The 27495-nt window shown below is 45.4% G+C and overlaps 2 protein-coding genes and 1 long non-coding RNA gene across 5 annotated transcripts in view; all 3 read left to right on the plus strand.

Annotated features, from left to right (window-relative positions):
• Positions 1 to 3710, plus strand: part of rab3ip (RAB3A interacting protein (rabin3)) — a 16991-nt gene extending 13281 nt beyond the window's left edge. Inside the window, 1 exon segment of the mRNA XM_056425238.1 lies at positions 1628 to 3710. Coding sequence (XP_056281213.1) covers positions 1628 to 1710 — 83 coding nt within the window. The 3' untranslated portion in view covers positions 1711 to 3710.
• Positions 3711 to 4597: 887 nt separating this feature from the next.
• Positions 4598 to 10852, plus strand: LOC130200589 (23 kDa integral membrane protein-like). 3 transcript variants are annotated; one of them, XM_056424993.1, is made up of 10 exons: positions 4598 to 4695; positions 5602 to 5679; positions 6974 to 7036; positions 7729 to 7809; positions 7883 to 7957; positions 8746 to 8841; positions 9231 to 9328; positions 9507 to 9612; positions 9858 to 9941; positions 10494 to 10852. In XM_056424993.1, exons 2-10 carry the CDS (start codon positions 5620 to 5622, stop codon positions 10614 to 10616), a joined length of 786 nt encoding a protein of 261 aa, XP_056280968.1. In that variant the 5' UTR covers positions 4598 to 4695; positions 5602 to 5619; the 3' UTR covers positions 10617 to 10852. The 3 variants fall into 3 exon arrangements, with proteins under 3 accessions (XP_056280968.1, XP_056280966.1, XP_056280967.1); XM_056424991.1 differs by having other exon boundaries at positions 4599 to 4695; positions 7684 to 7809; XM_056424992.1 differs by lacking the exon at positions 4598 to 4695 and having other exon boundaries at positions 5567 to 5679; positions 7684 to 7809.
• Positions 10853 to 15168: 4316 nt separating this feature from the next.
• On the plus strand, positions 15169 to 27173 carry LOC130200807 (uncharacterized). Its single transcript, XR_008833082.1, has 2 exons — positions 15169 to 15579; positions 26028 to 27173. It is a non-coding gene; the product is annotated as an uncharacterized LOC130200807 (long non-coding RNA).
• The last annotated feature ends 322 nt before the right edge of the window (positions 27174 to 27495 follow it).

The raw sequence follows: 27495 nt of genomic DNA on the forward strand, positions 1-27495 counted from the left end.
ACACAAAGCATAGACTTCTATATAACCAGAGGAGTCGCCCCCTGGTGGTCAGGAGAGAGAATGCAGCTCCAACACATGAAGCATAGACTTCTATACAACCAGAGAGTCGCCCCTGGTGGTCAGGAGAGAATGCAGCTTCAACACATGAAGCGTAGACTTCTATACAACCAGAGGAGTCGCCCCCTGGTGGTTAGGAGAGAGAATGCAGCTTTAACACACGAAGCATAGACTTCTATACAACCAGAGGAGTCGCCCCCTGGTGGTCAGGAGAGAGAATGCAGCTCCAACACACGAAGCATAGACTTCTATACAACCAGAGGAGTCGCCCCCTGGTGGTCAGGAGAGAGAATGCAGCTTTAACACACAAAGCATAGACTTCTATACAACCAGAGGAGTCGCCCCCTGGTGGTCAGGAGAGAGAATGCAGCTTTAACACATGAAGCATAGACTTCTATACAACCAGGAGTCACTCCCCGGGTGGTCAGGAGAGAATGCAGCTTTAACACATGAAGCATAGACTTCTATACAACCAGAGGAGTCGCCCCCTGGTGGTCAGGAGAGAGAATGCAGCTTTAACACATGAATTATAGACTTCTATACAACCAGAGGTCGCCCCCTGGTGGTCAGGAGAGAGAATGCAGCTTCAACACATGAAGCGTATACTTCTATACAACCAGAGGAGTCGCCCCCTGGTGGTCAGGAGAGAGAATGCAGCTTTAACACATGAATTATAGACTTCTATACAACCAGAGGAGTCGCCCCCTGGTGGTCAGGAGAGAGAATGCAGCTTCAACACATGAAGCGTAGACTTCTATACCACCAGAGGAGTCGCCCCCTGGTGGTCAGGAGAGAGAATGCAGCTTTAACACACAAAGCATAGACTTCTATATAACCAGAGGAGTCGCCCCCTGGTGGTCAGGAGAGAGAATGCAGCTCCAACACATGAAGCATAGACTTCTATACAACCAGAGGAGTCGCCCCCTGGTGGTCAGGAGAGAGAATGCAGCTTCAACACATGAAGCGTATACTTCTATACAACCAGAGGAGTCGCCCCCTGGTGGTTAGGAGAGAGAATGCAGCTTTAACACACGAAGCATAGACTTCTATACAACCAGAGGAGTCGCCCCCTGGTGGTCAGGAGAGAGAATGCAGCTCCAACACACGAAGCATAGACTTCTATACAACCAGAGGAGTCGCCCCCTGGTGGTCAGGAGAGAGAATGCAGCTTTAACACACAAAGCATAGACTTCTATACAACCAGAGTAGTCGCCCCCTGGTGGTCAGGAGAGAGAACGCAGCTTTAACACATGAAGCATAGACTTCTATACAACCAGGAGTCACTCCCCGGGTGGTCAGGAGAGAGAATGCAGCTTTAACACATGAAGCATAGACTTCTATACAACCAGAGGAGTCGCCCCCTGGTGGTCAGGAGAGAGAATGCAGCTTTAACACACGAAGCGTAGACTTCTATACAACCAGAGGAGTCGCCCCCTGGTGGTCAGGAGAGAGAATGCAGCTTTAACACACGAAGCGTAGACTTCTATACAACCAGAGGAGTCGCCCCCTGGTGGTCAGGAGAGAGGCTGGTGATGAGACGCACCATGTGACCTCTGCTGTGTGTCCGTAGCGGAGCAGATGTTCTGGGAGGTGATGCAGCTCCGGAGGGAAATGTCCTTCGCCAAGCTCGGCTTCTACAAAGACCAGCTGTGACCGAAGGACAAGCCCCGCCCTCCAATCACAGCAGGCCACGCCCTGAAAGTCCGCCCTCCCCCTGGTCCCGCCCCCCTTGTCTCATTGGTTCGTTCCAGGAAGCCTCCCACCTCCTCCTCCTCCTCCTCCTGACGGTTGTGTGAGTGTTTTTGTGCGTCAGGAAGACAAACTGGATGAAGACTGAAAGACTGACGTCGCTGGTCTCTGTCCAACTATGATATTTACTTTATGTACATGTAACACTCCAATATATGAAGACACGTGGCATGAAAAGAGAAGTTATACATTTAAATATGTCTGCAATGAACCCATCGGAGGAGCTTTGAGCTTTATATTTAATGTTGTTCTTTTTTTAAAACCTTTAATCGTTAAATCAGTTTCATAATCGTCGTAGTGAGAATAAAATCATAAAACAAGGACAACAAATATTCAAATATAAGTCAAATATTCTGGGAAATAAAGTTGTAATCTAACAGTAAAGTTGTGATTAAAAATAGACGTTTGTGAAAGTTAATACATTTGATCCTATTAGAAATAGGAATATAAATGAATAATTTATAAAATAAAAGAAGTTTCTTGAATATTTACACATTTTCATAACTAAGATGAAATTAGGTGATAAATATGCTTGCTTCTAAAATTGCAACTTTATTGCTAAATAATGACTCAAAATACTGACCTTGAAATTCTGAATTTATTTCCGACACGGCTATAAACTCTTCTCCGTAAACCTCGGACGTTGTTACGTCCGCCTTGCTGCGTTCACAGCGTTGATGAAACACGGTTCTCTGTATTCAGGTTTTAAAGCTGAATCCTAAACACACGACGGTTAAAAACGACCAAACAATCAAATGTGAAACCATGAATAAGCTTTTTATTTAATTTATGTTGTAGCAAATGAAGACAGCAGTCTGGGAGATCTCAAGAAGTTTGATGCAAAGATAATCAGAAGAGGACGAACATCCCCGTCAACGCATTCAGACCGGATCCATGTCCCAGGGAGGCGGAGCCTAAACTTTACAACCGTTACACTTCATCGATACAGGACTCTGGAGATCTCGATCCTGAATATCTCAATCATAGAGATCTTGATCCTAGTGATTTTGATCCTAAATATCTTAATCCTTAAAAATCGTGATCCTTGAGATCTCGATCCCGAATATCTCAATCCTGAATATCTCTCGATCCTGTAGATCTCTTGATCCTGGAGATCTCAATCCTAGATATCTTGATCCTAAATATCTTGATCCTGAATATCTCAATCCTGAATATCTCAATCCTTAAAAATCTCGATCCTGAATATCTTGATCCTGAATATCTCTTTCTTAAATATCTCTATCCTGGAGATCTCCATCCTGAATATCTCTCGATCCTGAATATCTCGATCCTGAATATCTTGATCCTGATTATCTCTATCCTGAATATCTCTATCCTGGAGATCTCCATCCTGAATATCTCTCGATCCTGATTATCTCGATCCTGAATATCTCGATCCCGGAGATCTCGATCCTGAGTGAAACCACAACCCGCACAGTGAATATTTCCCGCCTCCCTCTGAAGTGAATCTCGTCTGAATGGAGCTTAAAAACAAAAACATTTATTTTCGACATCTCTCGTCTCCGTTGACGTGAAACTGTATTTTTGATTCCTTTCAGAGTTTATGACGGTTATTTTGTTCCACGAAGCTTCCGGAAGACTTAAAGAAAAAATAAACACTTTGTGAATATTCTCTTTTAGATACTTTTGAGTAAATATATTTGCTGGGGGGGGGGGGGTATGTTCCTTTAAATGACTCCTGCTGTTTTAACCAATCAGGAGGTGTGTAGATAGTGCACTGTGTGTGGGGGATGTTGAGTGTGTTGTATGCCTGTGTTGTCTTATATGTTAATTTATCTGCATCTCTCTCTCTTATTCAAAGTCAATGTCACTCTCCCGGTTTGGTTTAGTGCCTTTTCTCTCAGACACTCTGAAATAAAAACAGTAATACCTCTGGAACAGTTTTACATCTTTATGACGTTTATTTTGACAGAATTAACTCTCTTCAACTTACTCTGACTTTAATATGATTAATTTTTTTAAATCACAAAACATAATATACAGGATTGTGTTGTTGTTGTTGTTGTAACTTCTTCAAACAAATTATCCGAGAACCTCTTTATTTCTTTTAACGTTTCCGTGGCACGTTACTTTTTATGACGTACTTTTAGTAGTTTGAGAATGAAAAACAAGGAAAACATTTCAATACATTTGATAAAAGATACAAATTTGATACTCCTGATTTCAGGTGAAAACCACAATATAACTTTATGATAATCATAAAACATGATATACAGGATGTTGTTGTTGTTGTTGTACTTCGTCTGAAATACTATTCGAGGATCTTTTTTGACTTTACAAATATTTTCTTTTCATGTTACTTTTTATGACGTACAAATACATTACATTTCATGTAAAGTATGTCATAAAAAATAACATGGCATGAAAACATTTATTTTTATATTTTGGGTTTTAGAATGAAAAAACAAGGAAAACTATGGAAGCCGATTTCCGCCACTAAAATAAAAAGAATGTAAGGGATAGAAAGTCGAAATTATGAGATAAAAATTCACTTTTTTTGTGGTGGCAATGTGCTTCCATAGAAAACATTTCAATACATTTGATACAAGATAAAACATTGTGACGACTAAGTTCTGCTGAAAACCCACAATAAAACTCGTAAACATTAAATTACATCTTCTCTAAAGCGTCAATAGTGACGACAAAGTCGTGGAATCCAAGTTTAGACATTTTGAAAACTAACTTGTTCTAAGAAATGAGTTGGAACCTTGTTATGCTGTTTTCAACACGGCAGCAGTGTGGCGGCCAGCAGCGCCCCCTGGAGGCGGCGGCGGGCACTGCACCCCGGGACGAGAACAACAGAACAAGAGGAGTGATGGATGAAAATGTTCCGACACACGTGACCCGAGTTATCATCACTACCACTATGTAAGGGTATTTATACGCTGTGGAAACACACACACACACACACACACACACACACACACACACACACACACACACACACACACACACACACACACACACACACACACACACACAGTGTCCCGTCGAGTTATTTTTAGTCTTAAGTCAACAGGCTCTCGGCTTAATGACTCCACTGAATTCCTTTCTGTTCTATTTTATTTGATATGTTCAACGAGCTTCACGGACACGACGTCACACGCGTCTACATGTGTGTGTACATGTTTGTGTACATGTGTGTGTACATGTGTGTGTACATGTGTGTGAAGACGTCATTACACACGTCCAACATGTCAGTTGTTGTTGATAGTTTGAGGTCCTCAGATAAAGAGTCTCTGGAGAGTAAACAACCTTTAATCAGGGATCTTGTTCTTCTTCTTGTTGTTTTTGTTGTTGTTGTTTTTCTTCTTCTTCTCCTTCTTTTTGTTTTTCATCTTCTTCTTCCTGTTCTTCTTGTTCTTCATCCCTTTCAGCTGCACTTGTTCCCTCTTTCATCTTCATCATACTTTCACTCTCTGTCTCTCTTTCTAACTTCCCTCCCTTCTTCCTGTTTATCTTCCTTCCCTTCATATCACCTTCTCAATCCCTCCTTCCTTTCCTTTCAATTAGATATAACTGTAACCTGGAGTGACATCTCCTTCTCTTGTTTCCTCCGAATATCCCCTCGCTTCTCCTCTCTCATTTTCTCCCCCTCTCCTCTCCTCCCCCTCTTCCCCCCCTCCTCTCCTCTCTCTCTCTTCTTCCCTCCAGCTGATCTTCCAAACTTGGTCATGTTCTTCGTTCTGCAGCGACACACTCCTGAGCTTTAAACAACATCAATCTCTCTCTCTCTCTCTCTCTCTCTCTGGTCTTCTCTCCGTCCGGCTGTAGCTCCTCTCAGACGACATCATGGCTGGCTGCAGGAGTTACCTTCGAGGCCTCTCCATCTGTGTCACGGTGCTGCTGCTGGTAAGCTAACTGCTAACCGCTAGTTAGCGTCTGATGATGATGATGATGATGAGTTATTATAAACTACATTTAATCTGATTAATAAAGGTAATCTTGACATGTATATTAACTGATTAGTATCTCCTTTATTAGTTTATATAATATAAAGCGTTGTTAGGGGCTCGTAGTCGTTTCTCTGCAGACGATACGCGACTTTATGTCACTCAACTTTTTATCTTCGCTCGTGATTAAAATGTTTAGTGGCAATTACTTTATTGTTAATATTGTTCCCTTGTTTTCCATATAGTCGATAATCTTGTTTCTCACATTTAGGTTTTTTATTTATTTCCTCTTCTTCCCGCCTCCCTCTGTTTCCTCTCCTCCGTTCACTCACAGTAATAATTAAATATCAAAAATGTAATATTATTGTAAACTAATTCTCTGGTTTTGAATCTCAATAACGCACAAAAACTGAAAATATTCCTTCGTGGTTGTTTGGTTCCCTGGTTCCTGTGTTGTTGTTTACTTATTCGTATTTATAACTTAATTAAATAAACTAATTCAATTAAACTTCTCTTTTTGGTGAAAGGATGGAAAAACAGCTCGTTTGTGTTGCATGTAATAGTTTATTATATTTATGTCACTTTGTTATAACTTTATCATTTTATGTTAATATTAAATCTGTTGTTTTTCTTGTCATTGTTTATTATTATTATCATTATTATTATTATTATTATTATTATATATATTTATTTTGCTGTCGTTTTAAAAAACAAGAAGTGCATTATATGTTTGATGCCTATGAAAAGCATATAGACAGTATACAAACATATAAATATATCTAAATATACATATATTTATATATATTATTTATATATATATATTTATATATAAATAAATAAAAATATATTTATATAAATATCTATATAAATAAATAAATATCTATATATATATATTTATGTATATATATAAATATTTATATATATATTTTTTTCTATTTCTATGTTCTATATGCTCTTCGTAAGCATCAAACACATAATGCAAATTTATATAAAGATAAATATACTAATATTCATTCTATTTGTTCCGTGACAACAAATACCCTGAGACGAGTGAACAGAAGCTGCTTCAGTGAAGTCAAAATGATTCAGCGTGAGAATATTTAGGCTGCTGCTGCGGTTTGGAAACTTTAAACTGAGCTAAATGATGATTGTTGTTGTTTGTGTTGTTGTTTGTGAGCGTCTCTCCGGCGAACGCAGCTCTCTCAGGAATGTAGCTGCAGAACCGGCTTCATCCAGCTTTATGGTCTCTGCAGGTGTCTGGAGTGGTGATGATCGGCGTCGGCTTCTCCTCCATCGATGGCACGCCGGTTGCCGAGGTAACCGTGTGTGTGTGTGTGTGTGTCTGTCTGTCTGTGTGTGTGTGTGTTTCACCCAAACAAATACAATTAAAGTTTTACGGCCGTGCGTCGCCTGTTGGTCTGTTCACTTCCAAAAACCAGACGCATAATTACCTTAATGGAGAAGAGTTAAAGAATTGAGTGGTACTACCAACTGGTAATACATATATATATATATATGTATACAATATATGTGTATAATATATATGTATATATATAATATATAATATATATAATACATATATATATATAAATAATATACCTATGTATTATATATATATAATATAAATATATTATATATATATTATACAAATAATATATATAATTTGTGTATAATATATATAATTTAAATGTATGTAATATATATATATAATATAAATGTATGTAATATATATTATATAATATAAATATAATGTATATATATATAAATTAAATATAAATAGATATAAATATAAATAACAAAATAAATAAATAATAAATATAAATAACTATAACTATATATAAAAATAAATATAAATAACTATCTAATTTAAATATATGTATATAATATACGTATATATATATATAATAAAAAATAAAATGTATATATATATATATATATATATATTGTCTCCCTCTCCTCCCAGTTGTTTGATCAGTTGTCCAGTGGTGACGGCTTACTGGCCCTGCAGGTGTTCGGTCCCATCACGGTGGTTCTGTCTGTTCTGGGTGTCTGTGCTGCAGCTCTGGACCTCAAACCTCTGCTGCTGCTGGTGAGAAACACGCACACACAAACGAACGTGCACGCGCAGAGGGGCGGGGCTAAGCTCTCCTCCTCTCCTCCAGTTCTCCGCGCTGATCTTCGTGGAGTTCGTGGCTCTGATGGTGGTCGCCGCCCCGCTGGTTCAGGTCCAGGCTCAGGTACAGCGTGTGGCCCTCTGCTGCCCCCTAGCGGAGGCTGCGGGCAGCACACCCTCTGACCTCACAGCGTTCATCGTTTACCTTTTACTTCAGATAGTCTATCTACATGAGAGCAGATTATAGGCTGACTGAAATGATCATATAATTATATATAATATATAATATGTAAAATTACTGAAAAATAATGGTTCTTAAATGTTTCTTTAAAAGGCTTTGTGGTTCTATGAAGAACCATCAACTACTGAAGAACCATTTTTTCAATTTGAGGAACCATTGCAGGTTCTTTGAAGAATTATTTAAGAAAGTGGTTCTTTAAAGAACCCTGGTTTGAAAGGTTCTTTGAGGAAAATAAAAATGGTGCCTTAAAGAACCATGTTTTGAAGGTTCTTTGAGGCACCTTTAGAGGTTCTTTGAAGAAGGAAATGGTTCCTTAAAGAACCCTGGGCTGAATGGTTCTTTGTGGAACCATAAACGGTGCCTTAAAGAACCATGTTTTATAGGTTATTTGAAGAACTATTCAAGGAAATGGTTCTTTAAAGAACCCTGGTTTGAAAGGTTCTTTGTGGAACCAGAAATGGTGCCTTCAAGAACCGTGTTTTGAAGGTTCTTTGAGACATCTTTAGAGGTTATTTGAAGAACTCTTTAAGGAAATGGTTCCTTAAAGAACCCTGGGCTGAAAGGTTTTTCATGGAACCAGATATGGTTCTTCTCTGGCATCCCTCTGAAGAACCCTTCCCGGTTCCAGATGGCCCCTCCATTCTTCTGTGTGTGTGTGTCTTTGTGTGCAGATGGACGGCGCCGTGAACGAGGTGTTCCTGAACGTGACGCCGCTCCACAGAGCGGAGCTCTACATCCAGACGGAGCTGAACAAGCTGCAGGCCTCTGTGAGCCGAGCTCCTCACCCTGCTCAGAATACAACATCTGAGAAACACTCGTTAGGGAAATCGCCCAAAACACAGACGTTGCGTCAGATATCGAAGTTTAACTCGATGATTTATGATGTATATGATATGATATGATTTATTCCTTTGTTCGTCCCACAGTGGGGACATTTAAAAAATCACAGCAGCGGTGCACATCAGAGCATCAATGAAAATATATTTAAAACACAAAACTAAATACGAAAAACTAAATGCTAATACTAATACTAAATATACAGGGGAAAACAAAGTAAAGTGCAGAGTTTGCCAGGATCTCCAGCGATCTTCTGGATTTGCCTGCAGATGAAAGTCTGTGAGGACGAGCCCTCTTCGTTCCTCCGTGTGTTCCTCAGGACTCGTGCTGCGGCCTGAGGGGTTTTGAGGACTGGGAGACTCAACTTCCTGTCACCTGTCGGTGCTCGCCCGCCGCCGCCGCCCCCCTGCAGCCCAAGTGAGCGCCGCAGCTCGAAGAACTGAATTATTTATGTTTTCTGGGATCGTTGGACGAACTTCGACGTTCCAGAAGAGAATATTTAATTCTGTTGTGTCTCGACTTCTTCCAGTAAAGCTGCTCTTCCACTTCTCCTCTTCCTCTTCTCCTCCTCCTCCTCCTCCTCTTTGTCCTGCAGCTCTCGGCTCGGTGACGTCGGCTCTGAGGGGCCGTGTGTGACGGTGGGCGGTGACCTTTACCCTCCGACCTCAGAGGTCACTGAGACACTCTGGGTTCACTCCGAGGTGAACTACATGTATCATGACTGTCTTCCTTCCTTTCTTTCTTTCTTTCTTTCTCCTTCTCTCTTTCTTTCTCCTTCTTTCTTTCTTTCTCCTTCTTTCTTCCTTCCTTCCTTCCTCTCCACCACAACTATCTCATTGCTACCCTTCAGACTTCATGTTGTTGATGATTTTTTATTCACATGACTGTCTTCCCATTGTACGCATGCTGTGTTTTCTACTGTTGACCTTTGACCTTTGACCTTCAGCCCTGTGGCCCCATCCTGAAGAGCTACCTGAGCTTCCCCATCAAGATCAGGATCGGAATAATTTCAGCCTTCGCCACCATCGCGGTACAATTCACTTTTATTCTGTTTTGTTTGTGTTGTGACTGTTTATAAAACTCACTATCGTGGACTAAAGTGATGTCACAACAACAACAACAACAACAACAGCAGCAGCAGCAGTAGCAGCAGCAGCTGGGTAACTCGGCTGTAACGAAGCTGCATAGTGGCCCGAAAGGAGGAACCCCTGATGCATGATGGGAAAAGTGTTTCTAGGAGTCTTTACTGAAGAAGCTACGAACGATTTCATGATCACAGATTAGTTAGTTTTGAGTTTATTTTAAGTTTCTAGAAGCACAAATAAAAAATTAAAAAATAGATTTAAATATAAAAAATATCTAAATAAAAAATTCTGAATATATATTTAAATATATATATAAATATATATAAAAAATAAATATAAATACAAACATAATAATATATATATTTTATATACATTTAAATATATATATAAAAAATTAAATACAAATAATATATACATATATAAAAAGATTCATAAATATCAATAGATATAATAAGACGTAACATATACCTTGATATATACACGTCCGTGTGTTGCAGATGGCGGCCATCGCTCTGTGTCTGGCGTTGGGTCTGGAGGAACACTGGAAGACGCCGCCGGTAGAAACCATCGTCGATGACTTCGACAGAGTGAAATACCAACCGAAGCCCTCCCTCACCTGACCTCTGACCTCTGACCTTTCAGGCCACTAACCCCAAAAACCAAAGATCAATTCAAAAACACTGGTGATGACCAGAAGAGGTCAATAAAAAAAAGAGATTTATTTTCCAAACAGCTTATTTATATTTGACCGGATGTCAGTTTTAAAGAAGAACGATGAATCCAGATAAAGAGGCAACAGCAACGTTTGTCTCCTCTTTGAAAAGTGCCTTATCAATAAAGTTTATTTTATCAGTGACGTTTGTTTGGTCTTGAGCTGCAGTTTCCTGCAGCATCCTCAAGGTGGCGGTAGTGATGTAATTAAATCATCCTGCAGGATTCCCCTCAGTTTTGAGGATTAAATGATAATAATAATAATGTATCCTTCATGCTTTACACACAAATATAACACAAGTTCTTCCACATGTACTTATACATGTTATTTATATTTAGTATCTGCTATGTTATGAAAGTTAAAGAGAACTTAACTGGTATAATTTGGAGCTTGGACCAATTGTATTTATCTTTATATTTGCTTCCTTTGGGCAATATTATCAGGAAACACTCCATAAACGTTCATATTGCCCCACTAGAGAGCGTGTAGTACCATCTTACCCCACTAGAGAGCCTGTAGTACCATATTACCCCACTAGAGAGCGTGTAGTACCATCTTACCCCACTAGAGAGCCTGTAGTACCATATTACCCCACTAGAGAGCGTGTAGTACCATATTACCCCACTAGAGAGCTTGTAGTACCATATTACCCCACTAGAGAGCGTGTAGTACCATATTACCCCACTAGAGAGCTTGTAGTACCATATTACCCCACTAGAGAGCGTGTAGTACCATATTACCCCACTAGAGAGCGTGTAGTACCATATTACCCCACTAGAGAGCCTGTAGTACCATATTACCCCACTAGAGAGTTTGTAGTACCATATTGCCCCACTAGAGAGCTTGTAGTACCATATTACCCCACTAGAGAGCGTGTAGTACCATATTACCCCACTAGAGAGCCTGTAGTACCATATTACCCCACTAGAGAGTTTGTAGTACCATATTGCCCCACTAGAGAGCTTGTAGTACCATATTACCCCACTAGAGAGCGTGTAGTACCATATTGCCCCACTAGAGAGCTTGTAGTACCATATTACCCCACTAGAGAGCGTGTAGTACCATATTGCCCCACTAGAGAGCTTGTAGTACCATATTACCCCACTAGAGAGCGTGTAGTACCATATTACCCCACTAGAGAGCCTGTAGTACCATATTACCCCACTAGAGAGTGTGTAGTACCATATTACCCCACTAGAGAGTTTGTAGTACCATATTGCCCCACTAGAGAGCTTGTAGTACCATATTACCCCACTAGAGAGCGTGTAGTACCATATTACCCCACTAGAGAGCTTGTAGTACCATATTACCCCACTAGAGAGCGTGTAGTACCATATTACCCCACTAGAGAGCGTGTAGTACCATATTGCCCCACTAGAGAGCGTGTAGTACCATGTTACCCCACTAGAGAGCGTGTAGTACCATATTACCCCACTAGAGAGCTTGTAGTACCATATTACCCCACTAGAGAGCGTGTAGTACCATATTACCCCACTAGAGAGCGTGTAGTACCATATTGCCCCACTAGAGAGCGTGTAGTACCATGTTACCCCACTAGAGAGCGTGTAGAGTCAACCCTCTCCTGAAGAAACCCACGCTCGACCCGTCTGAAGTCAGCAACTACAGACCGGTCTCTCTTCTATCTTTTCTCTCCAAAACTCTGGAGCGAGCTATCTTGAGCCAAGTGTCCTCCTATCTCCACAGTAACAACCTTCTTGACCCTCACCAGTCTGGATTCAAGGCCGGCCACTCAACAGAGACTGCCCTCCTTGCTGTCTCTGTTGAGTGGCCGGCCACTGAGCAGCTTCACACTGCTAGAGCAGCCTCTCTCTCCTCTATCCTTATCCTTCTAGACCTTTCTGCAGCATTTGACACCGTGAACCACCAGATCCTTATCTCTTCTCTTCAGGACCTGGGGATCTCAGGCACTGCACTCGCTCTTTTCTCTTCCTACCTCAACGACCGCACTTACCGGGTAACTTGGAGAGGATCTGTGTCTGATCCTTGTCCTCTCACTACTGGGGTTCCTCAAGGCTCCGTCCTGGGTCCCCTCCTCTTCTCTCTGTACACTAATTCTCTCGGCTCTGTCATTCGTTCACATGGCTTCTCCTACCATAGCTATGCCGATGACACCCAACTGATCTTCTCGTTTCCACCGGCCGAAACACGGGTGGCGGCGCGAATCTCTGCCTGTCTGACCGACATCTCTCAGTGGATGTCTGCTCACCACCTGAAGATCAACCCTGACAAGACTGAGCTACTATTCCTTCCAGGGAAAGGCTCCCCCACCCATGACCTGACTACCACCTTCAACAGCTCTGTGTTGGCCCCTACCCTGACTGCCAGGAACCTCGGGGTGACACTAGACAGTCAACTCTCCCTGACGGCCAACATCGCTGCGACGACGCGTTCCTGTAGGTACATGCTGCACAACATCAGGAGAATACGGCCTCTTCTTACTCAGAAGGCGGCACAGGTTCTGGTCCAGGCTCTTATCATTTCACGCCTCGACTACTGCAACTCCCTCCTGGCTGGTCTAGGCGCTAAGGCCATCCGACCTCTGCAGCTCATCCAGAATGCAGCAGCTCGACTGGTCTTCAGTCTCCCGAAATTCACCCACACCACTCCGCTCCTCCGCTCTCTCCACTGGTTACCGGTGGCTGCCCGCATCCGCTTCAAAACACTGGTTCTGGCGTACCGTGCTCTAGACGGATCGGGCCCCGTCTACATCCGGGATATGGTCACACCGTACACCCCGGCACGTTCGCTCCGCTCGGCAACAGCCAACCGACTTGTGCCTCCTGCACCTCGAGCTAATCACTCGAAATCCAGACTGTTTGCTGTCCTGCTCCTCAGTGGTGGAACGAGCTCCCCACTGACATCAGGACAGCAGAAAGTCTCTACATCTTCCGCCTGAGACTGAAAACACATCTTTTCCGACTATATCTGGATTAAAACACAGATTTGCATTTCAGTGGCACTGGGATGGCACTTATTGTGGTGCTTTTGTGGTTCGACTGAGTTGAGGAAGTGTTGCTTCCTGTGTTCTTGTAGTTCTTGGTTTGTACTCTAGGTTGAATGCACTTATTGTAAGTCGCTTTGGATAAAAGCGTCTGCTAAATGACATGTAATGTAATGTAATGTAGTACCATATTACCCCACTAGAGAGCTTGTAGTACCATATTACCCCACTAGAGAGCGTGTAGTACCATATTACCCCACTAGAGAGCTTGTAGTACCATATTACCCCACTAGAGAGCGTGTAGTACCATGTTACCCCACTAGAGAGCGTGTAGTACCATGTTACCCCACTAGAGAGCGTGTAGTACCATATTACCCCACTAGAGAGCGTGTAGTACCATATTACCCCACTAGAGAGCGTGTAGTACCATATTACCCCACTAGAGAGCTTGTAGTACCATGTTACCCCACTAGAGAGCGTGTAGTACCATGTTACCCCACTAGAGAGCGTGTAGTACCATATTACCCCACTAGAGAGCTTGTAGTACCATATTACCCCACTAGAGAGCGTGTAGTACCATGTTACCCCACTAGAGAGCTTGTAGTACCATATTACCCCACTAGAGAGCTTGTAGTACCATGTTACCCCACTAGAGAGCTTGTAGTACCATGTTACCCCACTAGAGAGCTTGTAGTACCATGTTACCCCACTAGAGAGCTTGTAGTACCATATTACCCCACTAGAGAGCATGTAGTACCATATTACCCCACTAGAGAGCTTGTAGTACCATGTTACCCCACTAGAGAGCGTGTAGTACCATATTACCCCACTAGAGAGCTTGTAGTACCATATTACCGCACTAGAGAGCGTGTAGTACCATATTGCCCCACTAGAGAGCGTGTAGTACCATGTTACCCCACTAGAGAGCGTGTAGAGTCAACCCTCTCCTGAAGAAACCCACGCTTGACCCGTCTGAAGTCAGCAACTACAGACCGGTCTCTCTTCTTCCTTTTCTCTCCAAAACTCTGGAGCGAGCTATCTTGAGCCAAGTGTCCCACTAGAGAGCTTGTAGTACCATATTACCCCACTAGAGAGCGTGTAGTACCATGTTACTCCACTAGAGAGCGTGTAGTACCATATTACCCCACTAGAGAGCGTGTAGTACCATATTACCCCACTAGAGAGCGTGTAGTACCATATTACCCCACTAGAGAGCTTGTAGTACCATATTACCCCACTAGAGAGCTTGTAGTACCATGTTACCTGTTAAGTTGTAATAGTTTATTTTGATAACATCTGCAGAGGTCTTATGTTTTAAATTAATACATATAGAAAGATATTATAAGAGAAAATATTAAGGAGAATATTGATATTGTTATTAATGTATTATGAAGCATAGGGGTAATGTTTACTCTATGCAAATGTAAATGGCAAGAATTAATGTATGTTGCATGAGAGTGACTGTATGTTAGTATTATAGATTGAGCGGTTGAAATCCGTGACGTGACTTACAATAACAAGAGACTTTTATTGTGAAGGTGACTTTAATTGACGGGACTCTTATTGTGAAAATACCGGAAGTGAGGTTTGACCGGAAACAGGAAGAGTATAAGACGGCGTGTTTTTGTAGGGAACGTCCTCTTTTTTCAGGTAAGCCCCGAAGGGAAGGTTGTGCTCTCCGGAAGATGCCGGGAGCCTGCAGCCTTGACACGAGGGAGAGCGCGTTGAATGTTTGATTCACTTTTCTTGCCATTAAATGTTGATAACTTAATCCATGCGTGTCCGGAAGCCTGTTTCTCCTCCATCTGCGTAGTGCCCCAGTTTTGAGAATACCTTACAATTTGGAAACCACGGAAGGCGAAACTGAGATGGGCCGCCAGAGTTACGGGACTAAGGACGCGTTCATGCGGTGAGTACCCGCGCTAAGGTATCGAACTATTTATGCCGTCAGAGCACGACGGAGGGCACAAGCCCGCCGGAGAGTTTAACAAGCAATCGACGCTGTGTGTTTGTGTTTTATGTGTTTTTCCCAATCGCCTTTTGCATGTTCTGCGCGTCTAGTGGCATTTACGTGGGCAAGTCGGGCATGTGTGGCCCGCGTGGTTGATCGAACGCTTCGTGTCACGGATGAGTAGTCGTGTGTGTTTGTTCCAGTGCGTTTGCATGTTCTGCGCGTCTAGTGGCATTTACGCGGGCAAGTCGGCCACGTGTGGGCCGTGTGGTCGATCGAGCGCTTCGTGTTACTGATGTGAAGTCGTGTGTAAGATTGGGTGTGTTTGTGTCTTTCTGTAGTGCGTTTGCACGGATGGTTGTCTCACGCTTTTCACGTGATTTCTTTTTTCTGTTTTCTTTTACCGTTCCTCGTGTAGAGACTCTCTCCACGTGTAGTCTCTTTTCTGTTGTTCCTTGTGTTGTAGAGATTTTTCCACTCTCTCTTCACGTTTTTCCACGTGTTATCTCGTGTGGGTGGCCTTGTTTGGAGAGTGTGGCCTGTGTGTGCGCTTTACACCAGGTGTGTCGCTGCTGCAACAGCGTTTGTGTGTGCTTCGCGGTTCATGTTTTTTGTCATTGTGCGCTCCTCGTCGTTTGTTTTGTGAGTAACACGTTTTTGTAGACAAGACTTGCGGCTATTTGATGTGCATGAGAGCTAGTACTTCCAAGCAGGACCAATATAGTGGCTGTCAAGTTGCAGCGTAGATGTTCGGGTCTTTCGTTGACAATTCTGATAAATGTGCAGTTGCGTGGCAGTTCGTGGACAAGGATCATTACCCCCATTGTGGCCTATAGGTGTGACTGTAGCATTAGCTTGGTAGTTTGGCGCACATAGTTTAATCGGACGAAGACGACGCGGGGTCTCACTAAGACCACGCTAGATATCTAATATAATATCCTAAGTTAGTGCGTGAACGTTGCTATTTACGAGATTAAAATTACATAACGTAAGCTAGGCGGACGTCGGCGAACGTCGCAGTTACAAGATCATTAGACCGCATAAATCGGTTGAGTTGCCCACTAAGGGGACTCTCTGATCCACTTGGACACAAGAGGTACAGCGTGTTTTTGTTTTTGTTTTATGTTTGTCCTGTTTTAAATCCACCATTTTGAGTTAGCTGAGAGCAAGGGACATTTGGTCCTTTGTCCGACCACATGTTGTGGGGGTGTAATACATTTACATAAAATTCTATGTATATTGTATGCTGTTCAATTGCACTGTATTTACCCCAATTTGCGTTTTTTTTCAACTGCACCGCATCCACAAATTAGACACATAGTGTAGAATAAATATCCTTTCGATTTCTTTCAAAAAATCGACTTGCGATTTTTGAGGGATTTTGATCTGAAATTTTTTAGGAATTTCTGTGCTCTACATTTACATTTCCTTACATATATTAAGCCTCAGTACCTGATCCCCCTTAACAAGCAAGAAGTTCACTGCAGCATGCATCCACCTTGAGTTTTCTGAATCAAAGGTTGTTTCAGAAAAAGGAGGGATGGAAGATGCAGACAGTTGTGGCTGGTACCGAGATGTGGCGTTCGAGGAGTGATCATGTCTGGCTGGCACAGCTTTGCAACCAAACACTTAACACTTTTAGAAACAAGCACTTACATGAAGAAATATATCTAGATCAGGTCTGACTGGCACAACTTTGCAACCAAACACGTAACACATTTGGAAACAAGCACCTACATGAAGAAATATATCCAGAGAACACATTCACAGGAGCAGACTATCGCCCAGGGAGGGGATAGCAGAGCCCAGGGCGTGGTTTTGGAGAATGTTTGAGAAATGAACTAACCACAGTTAAGTTTTTCTTTGAGCAGGTTACCGGAGCCCACCAGGAGCCAGTGGACTAAGTCCAGGCGAATGGGGTGCTCTGAAGTCATTGCAAGGACCTCGGAGCGCCCTCGATGTGAGTGGTCTCACACAAGTGACACCATTTCACATTTTTGTAATTATGTTCATATCTGAGACATTAGAGCGAGAGTTAGGACTGCAACATAGGAAGATGTGTGCAGATAACATCGACACTCTCACTGCTCACTGTCTCCTGTCATTAATGGCACCTCGAGGTGCAAATGTTTTGTTTTTCCCCATAATCAGAATCAGAATCAGAATCAGAATCAGAATCAGAAACAGGTTTATTGCCAAAGAATGAATGTTTTCACAAACAAACGAGGAATTTTTTTTGGTGGAAGGTGCAACATTTGGACATGACAAACAACAATCAACGCAAGGAGGGAGGAGGAGTGGGAGGAAGAGGAGGAGGAGGAAGAGGAAGGAGCGGAAGAAGGAGGAGAGAGGAAGGTGGAAGAAGAGGTGGTAGTCCTGGGGTGACAGTCAGTCAGTCCCGGGTCCATTGATGAGCCCGACCGCCGTCGGAAAAAGCTATTGGTGTGGCGGGAGGTCGTGGTCATGATGGACAGCCTCCTCCCGAGGGAGGACTCGAACAGGAGTGTCCAGGGTGGGAGGGTCGGCGACAATCTTTCTGGCCCGCTTCAGTGACCTGGAAGTGAACAGGACCTGGAGGAAGGCAGATTGCAGCCGATAACCCTCTCGGCCGAGCGGATGATGCTCTGCAGCGGTGATATGGCGCCGCGTGATGGCGCTGTGTTGCAGCTCCGGATTTTGTAGCAGTTTTTATATTTATTCTTCTTATTGCGACTATTTTTGCACAAAACGTTAGCAGCCGGTTAACGTCGACAGATGCACACTTCTGGAGATTGGATCGGCAGTTGCTCGCCGCCTACCAGAGTTTTTCAACTCTTACTCGGACGTCCGCCAGGAACAGTAGCGGAACTATCTCCGTCCATTTTAGGCGCGATCTCACGCATAAGCGTCGCCGACGGAGGGGAAGCGAGCTGGCGTGCTGGTTAGGCTGAGACGTCGAGCCAATCGACCCCACTACCCACCATTTTACTGGCAAATGTACAGTCTTTGGACAATAAGCTATGCGAGCTACAGGCTCGTATTCAATTCCACCGGGAAACTAAGGACAACTGCATCATCTGCCTTACGGAGACATGGATGTCGGAGGATGTTGCCGACTCAGCCATCGAGCCGGCAGGATTTTCCGTCCACCGCGCGGACAGAACAAAGACTCTCTCTGGTAAAGATCGTGGAGTGTGGGTATGTCTCATGATAAACAGATCTTGGTGCAACCAAAGTCATGTACATACTCTCAAGTCGTTCTGTTCCCCGGACCTGGAGTACCTAATGCTCATGTGTCGACCATTCTGGCTACCGCGGGAGTTTACAGCAGTCACCGTAACTGCTGTGTACATTCCGCCTCAAGCTAACACGGACATCGCGCTGAAGGCAGTCTACGGGCGATCAGCGAGCAGGAGTCGGCACACCCGAGGCTGCTTTCATTGTGGCGGGGACTTCAACAAAGCGAACCTGAAGAAAGTTCTCCGGTTCTACCAACACATAACAAGCAACACGAGGGGAGCGGATTCTTGACCACTGCTACACTCCCTTCCGGGATGGATACAAAGCCCTCCTCCGCCCACCGTTCGCAAATCGGACCACCGCTCCATCCAACTACTCCCGCCTACAGGCAGAGGCTTAAGCAGCAACCAATCGCTGTGAAGGAAGTGCAACGCTGGTCGGACCAATCGGAGTCTATGCTACAGGACTGTTTTGACCGTGCGGACTGGGATATGTTCAGGGTCGCGTCGGACAACAACGTCAGTGAGTACGCGTCCTCAGTCACCGGGTTCATCAAGAAATGCATAGATGACGTTGTTCCTACCAAGTCGGTTCGATTTATCCCAACCAGAAACCGTGGATAAATGGCGATGTTCGCTGCACTCCGCCGCGTAACACCGCCTTTGACTCGGGAATATGGCGGAATACAAAGAGCCGCTCGACCTCCGTAAGACCATCGGCTCTGCCAGCGGGAGTTCAGGAACAAGGTGGAGGAGAAGCTCAAGAGCCATGACGTGAGAGGTGTGTGGAAGGGGCTACAGACAATCACGGACTTCAGAGGAGAACCAGCGGTGAAGAGAACTCCTCTACCTCCCTCCCAGGCGAGCTAAATACATTCTTCGCTCGGTTCGACGTGATCGGCAGCCCGCCGAAGGCAGCGCCGCCGAGAAGACCAGCCTGCTGATCATCTCAGAGGCCGGCGTGCGCAGAGCCTTCAAGCGGGTGGACATCCGGAAGGCAGCAGGTCCCGACCACATCCCGGGGCGCCCTCAGAGCATGTGCAGACCAGTTGGCAGGAGTCTTCGCAGACATCTTCAACCTCTCCCTGTCCCAGGCTGTTGTTCCTGAGAGCTTCAAGATGTCCACCATTGTGCCTGTCCCCAAACACCCCAAGGTAACCTGCCTGAATGACTGGAGACCCGTAGCCCTCACCTCGATTGTCAGTAAATGCTTTGAGAGGTTGGTCAAGGACTTCATTTGTTCCATGTTGCCTGCCACGCTGGACCCATGGCAATTTGCATATCGTCAAAACAGATCCACCGACGACGCAATTGCCATGGCACTTCACACCGCCCTTTCCCACCTGGAGGAGGAACTGTTGTGTGCGAATGCTGGTTGTGGACTACAGCTCAGCGTTCAACACTATTGTTCCCGCCAAGCTCGACACCAAGCTCAGAGGTCTAGGCCTGCACTCTACCATGTGCAGCTGGATACTGGACTTCCTGTCGGCGCCGCCAGGTGGTGAGGATGGGCGGTACCACCTCAGAGCCGCTGACCCTCAACACGGAGCCCCTCAGGGATGCGTGTTGAGCCCTCTCCTCTACTCCTGTACACCCACGACTGCACGGCCATGCACAGCTCCAACGTCATCATCAAGTTTGCTGGCGACACAACAGTGTTGGGGCTGATCACCGTGGACGACGAGACAGCCTACAGGGAGGAGGTTGGATCACTGGTACAGTGGGGCCAGGAGAACAGCCTCGTCCTCAACGTCAAGAAGACCAAGGAGCTGATCGTGGACTACAGGAAGCGGAGAGGAGAGCACACCCCATCTCCATAGACGGAGTTGCAGTAGAGAGGTCAGCAGCTTCAAGTTCCTCGGCGTGCACATCTCCGAGGACCTCACATGGACCACGCACACCACTCACGTGGTGAAAAGGGCCCAACAACGCCTGTATTTCCTTAGGCGACTGAGGAAATTCAACATGGCCCCCGCATCCTCACAAGATTCTACACCAGTACTATCGAGAGTGTTCTGACAGGTTGCATCACCGTCTGGTACGTGAACTGCACCGCCCTGGGCGTAGGGCACTACAGAGGGTGGTGCGGTCGGCACAGTACATCGTTGGAGGTGAGCTTCCTCCATCCTGGACATATACACCAAGCGGTGCGTGGCCAGGGCCAAACGGATGATGAAAGACAATAACCACCCCGCCACAAACTGTTCACCCTTCTACCGTCAGGCAGGCGATACCGCAGTATCAAGTGCCGCACAAACAGACTGAGGGACAGCTTCTTCAGTCAGGCCATCAGGCTGCTGAACAAGGACTGAGACCCTCATTAACACTACACACCAGAACATATTCTGTGAATATCTATGGCCATGGTGTATATTTTATTACATTGTTTATATATATATATATTGTATATATATATTGTATGTATATACATATATATATATATAGTCTCAAAAAAGTGTATATTTTATTACATTGTTTTATATATATATATTGTCATGATGTATATTCTATTACACTGTTTTATATATATATTGTTAATACTTTCTTCTTTTTTGTGTGTGGATATTGTATAGTTTATTCTCATTCTTATTCTTTTTTTAGTCTGCTACTGCTGTCGGGTGTTTTGCACATAAGAATTTCACGAACCGATTATACTTGTATAAAAGGGGATGTGACAATAAAAACTTGAAACTTGAAACTTGAAAAGGGAGGGAGGAGGAGTGGGAGGAAGAGGGAGGAGGAGGAAGAGGAAGGAGCGGGAAGAAGGAGGAGAGAGGAAGGTGGAAGAAGAGGTGGTAGTCCTGGGGGTGACAGTCAGTCAGTCCCGGGGTCCATTGATGAGCCCGACCGCCGCCGGAAAGAAGCAATTGGTGTGGCGGGAGGTCGTGGGCAAGATGGACCGCAGCCTCCTCCCCGAGGGGAGGGACTCGAACAGGGAGTGTCCAGGGTGGGAGGGGTCGGCGACAATCTTTCTGGCCCGCTTCAGTGACCTGGAAGTGAACAGGACCTGGAGGGAAGGCAGATTGCAGCCGATAACCCTCTCGGCCGAGCGGATGATGCTCTGCAGCCGGTGATATGGCGCCGTACGTGATGGCCGCTGTGTTGCGAGCTCCCGGATTTTGTAGCAGTTTTTTTATATTTATTCTTCTTATTGCGACTATTTTTGCACAAAACATTAGCAGCCGGTTAACGTACGACAGATGCACACTTCTGGAGATTGGATCGGCAGTTGCTCGCCGCCTACCAGAGTTTTTCAACTCTTACTCGGACGTCCCGCCAGGAACAGTAGCGGAACTATCTCCGTCCATTTTAGGCGCGATCTCACGCAACGCGCCGACGGGGGAAGCGAGCTGGCGTGCTGGTTAGGCTGAGACGTCGAGCCAATCGACCCCACTACCCACCATTTTACTGGCAAATGTACAGTCTTTGGACAATAAGATACAGCTACAGGCTCGTATTCAATTCCACCGGGAAACTAAGGACAACTGCATCATCTGCCTTACGGAGACATGGATGTCGGAGGATGTTGCCGACTCAGCCATCGAGCCGGCAGGATTTTCCGTCCACCGCGCGGACAGAACAAAGACTCTCTCTGGTAAAGATCGTGGAGGGGGGGTATGTCTCATGATAAACAGATCTTGGTGCAACCAAAGTCATGTACATACTCTCAAGTCGTTCTGTTCCCCGGACCTGGAGTACCTAATGCTCATGTGTCGACCATTCTGGCTAAAAAGGAGTTTACAGCAGTCACCGTAACTGCTGTGTACATTCCGCCACAAGCTAACACGGACATCGCTGAAGGAACTCTGGGCGATCAGCGAGCAGGAGTCGGCACACCCGAGGCTGCTTTCATTGTGGCGGGGACTTCAACAAAGCGAACCTGAAGAAAGTTCTCCGGTTCTACCAACACATAACAAGCAACACGAGGGGAGCGGATTCTTGACCACTGCTACACTCCCTTCGGGATGGATACAAAGCCCTCCTCCGCCCACCGTTCGGCAAATCGGACCACCGCTCCATCCAACTACTCCCGCCTACAGGCAGAGGCTTAAGCAGCAACCAATCGCTGTGAAGGAAGTGCAACGCTGGTCGGACCAATCGGAGTCTATGCTACAGGACTGTTTTGAACGTGCGGACTGGGATATGTTCAGGGTCGCGGACAACAACGTCAGTGAGTACGCGTCCTCAGTCACCGGGTTCATCAAGAAATGCATAGATGACGTTGTTCCTACCAAGTCGGTTCGGATTTATCCCAACCAGAAACCGTGGATAAATGGCGATGTTCGCGCACTGCACGCGTAACACCGCCTTTGACTCGGAATATGGCGGAATACAAAAGAGCCGCACGACCTCCGTAAGACCATCGGCTCTGCCAGCGGGAGTTCAGGAACAAGGTGGAGGAGAAGCTCAAGAGCCATGACGTGAGAGGTGTGTGGAAGGGCTACAGACAATCACGGACTTCAGAGGAGAACCAGCGGTGAAGAGAACTCCTCTACCTCCCTCCCAGGCGAGCTAAATACATTCTTCGCTCGGTTCGACGTGAACGGCAGCCCGCCGAAGGCAGCGCCGCCGAGAAGACCAGCCTGCTGATCATCTCAGAGGCCGACGCGCAGAGCCTTCAAGCGGGTGGACATCCGGAAGGCAGCAGGTCCCGACCACATCCGGGCGCCCTCAGAGCATGTGCAGACCAGTTGGCAGGAGTCTTCGCAGACATCTTCAACCTCTCCCTGTCCCAGGCTGTTGTTCCTGAGAGCTTCAAGATGTCCACCATTGTGCCTGTCCCCAAACACCCCAAGGTAACCTGCCTGAATGACTGGAGACCCGTAGCCCTCACCTCGATTGTCAGTAAATGCTTTGAGAGGTTGGTCAAGGACTTCATTTGTTCCATGTTGCCTGCCACGCTGGACCCATGGCAATTTGCATATCGTCAAAACAGATCCACCGACGACGCAATTGCCATGGCACTTCACACCGCCTTTCCCACCTGGAGGGAGGAACTGTTGTGTGCGAATGCTGGTTGTGGACTACAGCTCAGCGTTCAACACTATTGTTCCCGCCAAGCTCGACACCAAGCTCAGAGGTCTAGGCCTGCACTCTACCATGTGCAGCTGGATACTGGACTTCCTGTCGGGCCGCCAGGTGGTGAGGATGGGCGGTACCACCTCAGAGCCGCTGACCCTCAACACGGGAGCCCCTCAGGGATGCGTGTTGAGCCCTCTCCTCTACTCCTGTACACCCACGACTGCACGGCCATGCACAGCTCCAACGTCATCATCAAGTTTGCTGACGACACAACAGTGTTGGGGCTGATCACCGACGACGACGAGACAGCCTACAGGGAGGAGGTTGATCACTGGTACAGTGGGGCCAGGAGAACAGCCTCGTCCTCAACGTCAAGAAGACCAAGGAGCTGATCGTGGACTACAGGAAGCGGAGAGAGAGCACACCCCATCTCCATAGACGGAGTTGCAGTAGAGGGTCAGCAGCTTCAAGTTCCTCGGTGCACATCTCCGAGGACCTCACATGGACACGCACACCACTCACGTGGTGAAAAGGGCCCAACAACGCCTGTATTTCCTTAGGCGACTGAGGAAATTCAACATGGCCCCCGCATCCTCAGAACATTCTACACCAGTACCATCGAGAGTGTTCTGACAGGTTGCATCACCGTCTGGTACGGGAACTGCACCGCCCTGGAGCGTAGGGCACTACAGAGGGTGGTGCGGTCGGCACAGTACATCGTTGGAGGTGAGCTTCCTCCATCCTGGACATATACACCATGCGGTGCGTGGCCAGGGCCAAACGGATGATGACAGACAATAACCACCCCGCCACAAACTGTTCACCCTTCTACCGTCAGGCAGGCGATACCGCAGTATCAAGTGCCGCACAAACAGACTGAGGGACAGCTTCTTCAGTCAGGCCATCAGGCTGCTGAACAAGGACTGAGACCCTCATTAACACTACACACCAGAACATATTCTGTGAATATCTATGGCCATGGTGTATATTTTATTACATTGTTTATATATATATATATTGTATATATATATTGTATGTATATACATATATATATATATAGTCTCAAAAAAGTGTATATTTTATTACATTGTTTTATATATATATATTGTCATGATGTATATTCTATTACACTGTTTTATATATATATTGTTAATACTTTCTTCTTTTTGTGTGTGGATATTGTATAGTTTATTCTCATTCTTTTTTTAGTCTGCTACTGCTGTCGGGTGTTTTGCACATAAGAATTTCACGAACCGATTATACTTGTATAAAAGGGGATGTGACAATAAAAACTTGAAACTTGAAACTTGAAAAGGGAGGGAGGAGGAGGGAGGAAGAGGAGGAGGAGGAAGAGGAAGGAGGAGCGGAAGAAGGAGGAGAGAGGAAGGTGGAAGAAGAGGTGGTAGTCCTGGGGTGACAGTCAGTCAGTCCCGGGTCCATTGATGAGCCGACCGCCGTCGGGAAAAAGCTATTGGTGTGGCGGGAGGTCGTGGTCATGATGGACGAGCAGCCTCCCGAGGAGGACTCCCGAGGGGAGGGACTCAGGAGTGTCCAGGGTGGGAGGGGTCGGCGACAATCTTTCTGGCCCGCTTCAGTGACCTGGAAGTGAACAGGACCTGGAGGGAAGGCAGATTGCAGCCGATAACCCTCTCGGCCGAGCGGATGATGCTCTGCAGCCTGCGCTTGTCTTTGGCTGTGGCTGCAGGGTGCCAGACGGTGATGGAGGAGCAGATGATGGACTCAACGATGGCCGTGTAGAACTGTACCATCATAAGCTGTTTTAGGGGTTCGAGCACGAGAAAGGAGGGTGCTGGACGAATACCTGCCTGCTATCAGATCCTAGTAGGATTTGAATAATTCTATGCCCTAGTCAAGGGCCATAGATAGGATCAATTACATTTATCATAACCAGTAAAAGATAAATAAAGTTAGATTGGATTGGATAAGTAATTGAGACTCTGTTGGACGACGGATGGCCATTTAATAGATGATTCCTCCCACACGGGGTGAGAAGCTGTTCCTCCGACTCAGTTAAAATTGCGAATTCAAGCCTAGAAAGTATTAGATACTTATTAAATATAGAAAATTATTCATAGTCAAGTGTCACATTCTGTATAGAGCCGCCTAGTGGCTGTGTGTGTTGTGTTTTCTCATTCTCTTCAACAGCTACACCTGACGCTCCAGCATCGACCTCCATCGTGTGCTGACTGCCTGCTGTGAGGACCTGCCATGAGGAGCTGCCCACAGGAGCATCGGACACCATCATCACCTGGCTCAGAGAGACTGAGGAGCAGACGGAGAGCCATCCTGAGGACCCCTGCGATGCCATTCGGAGCAGAGGACGACGCAGAGGAAGAAGAACAGATGACATCATGTGGATATGCAAATCCACCGACGGACGGACGGCGCAGCCAGTGAAAACCATGAGGAATAATATCTCCCCAGGGGCTGGGACGCCCGGGAGGTATGAGACAGGTTCCAGAGAGACAAGGCTTTTCCGACCTTTTGGATGACGGCAGAGAACCACGGCATGCAGGTAGCTGCATGTAGGCCGAGATCCTTGAGAAGTCCTCAGCTGAGATTAGTGAGTGTGAATTGCTGGTAGACAGTTAACTGCTTGCAGTCTGTGGACGCAGTAGTTCATTCTCCCTCAGCTGAGTGGGACGATCGCAACCATCATTGACAATGGAACTGGAGTTGCAGAGCATGTATGCGGAGGGACTGGATTCACAGGGATGCACAGACACCTGCACAGATAGACACTTAGACAGTGCACACGTTACATCAACCGGAACCATCAGGACAGCAAGATTTTCACCTGTGTGATGAATACATTCACACTGACACTTAGTGTTATTTAGTTTCCTTGAGAAGCAGGGATGAAAGGAGGGAGTGATGTTCTTCTTCCACAGGGATGCTGAATGATAATGAGTGCTTCTTAAAATGTTGTACAATGTTTGTTTACATAGAGGGTCAAAATAAAAGGGCTATTACTTGGTTGTTTATACTATTGGATAAGTATAAAAGGAGGGATTGTTAAGTTGTAATAGTTTATTTTGATAACATCTGCAGAGGTCTTATGTTTTAAATTAATACATATAGAAAGATATTATAAGAGAAAATATTAAGGAGAATATTGATATTGTTATTAATGTATTATGAAGCATAGGGGTAATGTTTACTCTATGCAAATGTAAATGGCAAGAATTAATGTATGTTGCATGAGAGTGACTGTATGTTAGTATTATAGATTGACGAAGCCGGTTGAAATCCGTGACGTGACTTACAATAACAAGAGACTTTTATTGTGAAGGTGACTTTAATTGACGGGACTCTTATTGTGAAAATACCGGAAGTGAGGTTTGACCGGAAACAGGAAGAGTATAAGACGGCGTGTTTTTGTAGGGAACGTCCTCTTTTTTCAGGTAAGCCCCGAAGGGAAGGTTGTGCTCTCCGGAAGATGCCGGGAGCCTGCAGCCTTGACACGAGGGAGAGCGCGTTGAATGTTTGATATGGCGCCGTACGTGATGGCTGCTGTGTTGCGAGCTCCCGGATTTTGTAGTAGTTTTTTGTTATTTATTCTTCTTATTGCGACTATTTTTGCACAAAACGTTAGCAGCCAGTTAACGTACGA

This window comes from Pseudoliparis swirei, chromosome 10 (assembly GCF_029220125.1).
Source record: "Pseudoliparis swirei isolate HS2019 ecotype Mariana Trench chromosome 10, NWPU_hadal_v1, whole genome shotgun sequence".
In the NCBI taxonomy this organism is placed as follows: domain Eukaryota; kingdom Metazoa; phylum Chordata; class Actinopteri; order Perciformes; family Liparidae; genus Pseudoliparis; species Pseudoliparis swirei.